Here is a 6,000-nt window from a genome sequence, read left to right as displayed (position 1 = left end):
GTGGCTGGCCCGTCGCGAGCAAATGGAGGTGGTAAGTTTGATTGCAGTTTCTACACTCAGATGCCATGATCATGTATGAACGCGGCATCTGAGGGGTACAATGATGGGGAGCACGCTATTGCAGCTCCCTGTCATTGCACCCGCTAGTTAAAAAACTAAGTAATTCGTCATGAATCCAATTTTTTTTTAAATTTGGTGAAGCAGCCGAATCGAATTTTCGAAAATTTCGCTCATCTCTAATCAGCACGTTCAGTAATAGTTACACAGTTTTAAAGTTGTACATTGACCCTCAGAAAAAGTTATAAGGGGGGTAGGAGGTCAGATAGTAATGCTCAAATCTATTTCTAGGTAATCTTATCACCCAGGTACTACAGGCCTGATTTATCAAAACTGTCCAATAGGAAAATTGGCCTTGCTCAAAACAATCAATCATTTTTTGGTGGCCAGTTTTGATAAATTGTGCTGTCTTCTTCTTGCTCACTCCCCAGGCTAGAAATGAAAAATATTAATAAACAGATGCATCAGAAGTTAGTTTCTGCTGACGACCTTCTTTATCTTGAGTATCTAGATGAACATCTAGCCTTGCTGCTGATAGCAACCAATCGCAATGTAGCTATTATTTTACCAGATCAGTTTAAGAAATGAAAGCGGAGCTCTGATCGGTTGCGGTGTTAGGTAATTTGGATAAATAAGGCCACATATGTTCCTAAAAATGAGGACTTAAGTGACTAGCCTGCTATAAGCAAAGATCAAGCCACATTTTTCATTAACTATCAATAAGACAGTCAGTTGTTACGGGGGGAAAAATAATCTTGTACAACTTCGGACAACTCTCACTGCAGGGCTTTACCTCCATGTCATATCGATGAAGCCTGTCAAACAGGACAACTTCTATATTACTTTTCTTTACTAACAAACCATACAATTAAAGGGGTTCTTTATGGCAATTTGAGCTTCTGTATGTAGAACTTGAAAGAATAAAGCAAAAAATATCATATAGAAAAGAAAAAGGTATGACAACTATGAAAATATAGAACTCAGTCAATAACTCATTATTTTTATACAGTTAAATATACAGATGGAATTTGTTATCACTGAAAAAAAAAATGATATTTTTCTATAAAACTTTTGGATAGGTATCAGAAGGATGCTCTTTTAAAAAATCATGGAATTTGCAATGATGGGTACACAAAACCAGGATATTCCTATGCACTATGCATAACTTTTATTATGCCAAATTTTTTACCTTGGGGACTTTCATTTCCCAGATCAGGTTAACCAAACTCACTGGAATTGCGATGGTTGACACACCCGGGGGCACTATACATATTGACATTCAGAATTTTGAGTCCCTGGTTTTAGTAGAATGACTTCTGTTCATAAGGGATAATAAGTGAATTTGTCCGGCATGTACATTATGACTACAGGATATTAATGTTGAACATCAAAACCGACATCACCAGCACTACAAAATAATAAGGGTAACGTCACAAGCATTCCAGACCAATAACAATCCATTTTCATGCATGTTCCAGAATCAAAGAGTTCTTAAAAATCCTTCCTGCAAAATCGCCACTGAGCTAATATAGCTATTATCTTTGCTCATATTCAGGCTTGCTTTTTGACCAACACAAAGTAAGAGAAGTAGCGTAATCAACCTGTATGCACAGATATCTGTTTTGAGTGTCAAAACAGACTTTTCTTTGAAGAAAGCTGAGAATTAGAAAATAAATAGAGACTTGTTTTGTAGCAAACACACAATTATTGCGCTTGTTGCCAAACAAGATAACCCAACGAGAAAACGACAGGGAAACGCCATTTATCTACAGGACATCACGTCCTCTCAGAAATACTGCTCCCAGTATGCTTTTGTTAGTCTTTGTTTTGATATTGTAAACATGATTCATCCAGTTGTGAGCGCACTGAAAGGCCTTTTTCTAAAATAATGTGTAGTGGAAACAGCTTCAATTATCTCACATCCCTGCTCTGAAGAATGGCTGCATGCATTACTGATGTAATTTCAATAAGTACACATATACTTGTTATGCATGTTCTTTCATACTCATTATGGAACGTTCCTCTAGGGAAAATGTAATCACAATATTTCCGTTGCTGTAATAGTAATTTTACGACTCCAAAAAGACTTTCTTTGTAGAGTTTTTCTTTTTTTTTTTTTTTCATATAAAATGTTGCATTTGTGAAGGAATAGGAAAGCCAAAAATTGCAACCAGTGGGCGTTCTTTCATTGTGCTCATGTATGTAGTCATACTTCTACTGGATTGGAAGATACACTATACGGTTCCTTTGCATTATTCAAATCATTTTGTCTATTATTGATTTGCAAATAATTCACCGCTTGGAAATCTCAGGGCGATTGAAGTGTATACTTTGTGTCAGAGCTTTTCTGTACAGTTATCTCTTAAAAAAAAAATCTCTTTGAGCAGAGTTTATAGTGCTGACACTCTCACAATGTTCCTTTGTAGATAATTAGGGGAAGCTGATCTACCGTCCTCCTCAGGCGTAGTCACTGGTGGTGTTGGGATACTTATTACAGCTGTTGTAACATATGGATGCTCACAGTTTAGTTTGATGGTTTCCTCCACTTTGGCATTTAGACTGGAACGGCTGTAGGAGAGAGACAGAAATTACTTATACTGAAGCTCAGTTAGGGTCCATTCACACATCCGTGTGTGTTTTGCGGATCCACGTATCCGCAAAACATGGACACCGGCAATGTGCATTTCGCCGGCACGTAATAGAAAATGCCTAATCTTGTCCGCAATTGCGGACAAGAATAGGACATGTTCTATTTTTTTCGGGAACGGAATTGCAGACCCGGAAGTGCGGATCCACAATTCCGGATCTGGGAAGCACATCGTGCGGCCCCATAGAAATGAATAGGTCCGCAATTCCGTTCCGCAAAATGCGGAACAGAATTGCGGACGTGTGAATCACGTCCGTATGTGTTTAGCGGATCCGCAAATTGCAGATCCACAAAACACGGACACCAGCAATGTGTGTTCCGCATTTTGCGGACCGCACATCGCCGGCACTCTCATAGAAAATGCCTTTTCTTGTCCGCAATTGTGGAGAAGAATAGGACATGTTCTATTTTTTTGCGGAACGGAAGTGCGGATCCACAAATGCGGACAGCACATTCCAGCCCCATTGAAAATTAATGGGTTCGCACCTGTTCTGCAAAATTGCGGAAAGAATGCGGGGCCATTTTGCGGACGTGTAAATGGACCCTTAAGGTTACAGATTGCCATAGGTATACAAGGGTGTGCAAACCTAAAGCTCTTCTGAAGACCTGTGTGTCTCCATGGTTATAGACTACAAAGAAATTCAGTGTACATTGATCCTACAGGCATATACACTTCCACTTTTTACTAAGCTATCAAATATTTGCTAGCCAGAAATAGGGTACAACGGAAAGATATACCGTATAATTGTAGGTGCTAGGGAAAATGTTCTGGCCTACACTTCATCACTCTCTATCGGTGGCACAGCATAGGTCACAACAATTTTTACTACACAGGGTGTATAGGACACTTCTATTGTTATATAAAATGGGCGTTCGGATGCATGCTAGTTGTCCTAGATGTACCCATCTTGAGGCGGATACGGCTCATATGTTGTGGTCATGTCCGGCTCTCACATGTCTGTGGTTTGCAGTCTACACCTTTCTGGAAGACGTCTATGACGTTACGCTACCAAAAGTCCCCAAAGGCAAATAATATGATTTATATGGAATGGAAAGTATATGTGAAAAGAGGCAATATTAAGAAATTTGAGAAACAATGGAATGCTTGGATTGCGCATCCAGGACTCACTACTGCGGTTCTGTTGCACCCAGGTGCTGCCACTTAGAGGTTTCTATTCTGCCTGGGAATAGCTGAGATTTCAGGAAGTGCACAGGGGGTGGGGAGGGGGGAGAGGGGGTTTATGTTGGGGAGGTGGTTCTTCGACCTTTTTGTAAATTTTTGCACTTTTTGTATTGTGTGTATTTCTGTATGTTAAAAAACCTTTAATAAACAGATCTGATTGAAAAAAAATAATAATTGTAGGTTCTAAGTTGTCTGTTACCATAGAGGCACACAGCTCTACACAGGAGCAGTAGGTACAAAATCCTACGAGTTTTAAGTCAAAACTATTTGCAAAATGTTATTTATTTTTTTCATTTTAGATTCACTGGAGAAAAAAAAGAAAATGGCACCATTATACATCCAGTGAGAAATAAAAACCTCACAGGTGTCTTAGATCCTCATGTACAGAAGGTTTGTGAAGCCTATCTCATGTGTTGCCTCGTTCTCTATAAAGATTACTTCCAAACATTGGAAAATTCTACAATAGTTTATTTCCTAACCTGTTAGACTTGTATTCTCTAATGCAGTCACCGTGATGAAACCCCACTGCACTTATGTGTTTGTGAGCCATTTATCTTTCTTTGCCCGCAGGAAAAACATACAGTACCTAGGCTGCCAAGCAGTAATGTTTGTGGGAGACTCGGGCAACATATATCAAAACTGTGTATTCCCAAAGAAACAAAGGTGCAGCTCCAGCATCTGCGATACAATCAATGGTGACTGGTTAAAAACAGTCCATCTTATGGATATGTCCTTAAACGACAATGTGCACATATGAAAGAACAAACAGTAAATAATGTGTACATCATGGTGTTATGGATTTTAACCAATAACTATATGCTGTATCATGGATGCTGGAGCTACACCTTTGTTCAATGTCCTCCTCAATGCGCCACTCAACCGCCTTCCCAATTTGACTGATGTTCTAGTTGATTGGAGTTGTGAGCTGATCTTGCTGTTAGTATTTATCCTTTGCAAAATTATGTATTGCCTATAGTCAGCTTTACAGAGCACCAGAAGCTGTTTGTTCTGAGGCTTGCTAGAGTCCCAGTTCATGGACTATGTTATGTTCTGAAATGTTACATCACTCATTAGGTTGGAGGCCACTTTCATGTAAACTTCTCTGACACACTGATAATATGCCATATTGCTGCCAATTATTACATATACATATACAGTATATTCATTTAGATAAGCCATTGTAAATGAAAGGCAGATTTTCCATACCTGTTTGGTAGTGGGTTTCTTTCTAGACATTGAATCTGGATAGCACTAAGCTCCTGAAGACTTCCATGATGGCTACATGTTGTAGCATTTGAAATACGTAAATTCTTTTTATTTTTCCTTGAGCAGCAAAAGCTACTGCCTTCATGCTGGGATGACAAAGAGGAACTGTGATTCCTTGCTTTATTTATGGTAGAGACTTCCATGCAGCGCTCTTCGTAGGTCAGGTCATCCACAAACTCATGATTCTAGGTCATAAAATGAACAGCCATGAATTAAAAAGGCTTTATACATACATGGTTATTTTCTTCAGACCTGGTTAAGAAATCTGAAACATTGTTTTAAAAAGTGCTGCAGCATAATGATCCCAAAAATGAAATAAGAAAAAAAAATAAAGTTGGAAGAATCTATGGCATAAGACCCAAAACAAGAATGCAAGAATTGTGTTAGAAGACTACAACGTGTTCTAACACTATTGATAATAGAGATGACATCTTTACATGTTGCGAATATATTTGGAGGTATTTGATTTCTGGAATAATTATTTTAACCAGGGGTGACATATTAGCCCGAGTTACAGGGGAAATACAGCCCTCGCCGAGGCTTTACAGAGCTATACAACCTCACTGCAGAGCGGATCTAGGTCTCGCACAGACTCCAGGCACCTGGCTATCACTAGACCACTGGGACTGGAGCAGATCCCTATAAGCAGTGCTCATTGAGTGCTGTGTCCAGGTCGATGGGAAAGGCAGAGACTTTGAAAAACCATACCTGCCTTCTCTATGGGGAGCCCTGCCGTCACTGACAAGGGGCTCCCGAAGTCTCGGAAAAACCACTTTAAGGGATTTTTATACACATACATGAAAACTATTCCCACGTGTTGAGTTGGTTTTTAATTATGCATTCATAG

The 6,000-nt window shown here is 39.3% G+C and overlaps 1 protein-coding gene across 1 annotated transcript in view; it reads right to left on the bottom strand.

Moving 5' to 3' along the window:
• Positions 1-1,151: 1,151 nt before the first annotated feature.
• Positions 1,152-6,000, bottom strand: part of KCND2 (potassium voltage-gated channel subfamily D member 2) — a 532,200-nt gene continuing 527,351 nt past the window's right edge. The window contains exons 5-6 of the mRNA XM_040411532.1: positions 5,094-5,338; positions 1,152-2,625 (exon numbers count right to left, since the gene is read on the bottom strand). Of these exons, the coding sequence (XP_040267466.1) occupies positions 2,448-2,625; positions 5,094-5,338 (423 nt within the window). The 3' untranslated portion in view covers positions 1,152-2,447. The remainder of the gene's footprint in view (positions 2,626-5,093; positions 5,339-6,000) is intronic.

The sequence above is a fragment of the Bufo bufo genome, chromosome 1, assembly GCF_905171765.1.
Source record: "Bufo bufo chromosome 1, aBufBuf1.1, whole genome shotgun sequence".
In the NCBI taxonomy this organism is placed as follows: domain Eukaryota; kingdom Metazoa; phylum Chordata; class Amphibia; order Anura; family Bufonidae; genus Bufo; species Bufo bufo.
This window is presented reverse-complemented; position numbering and strand designations above follow the sequence as displayed.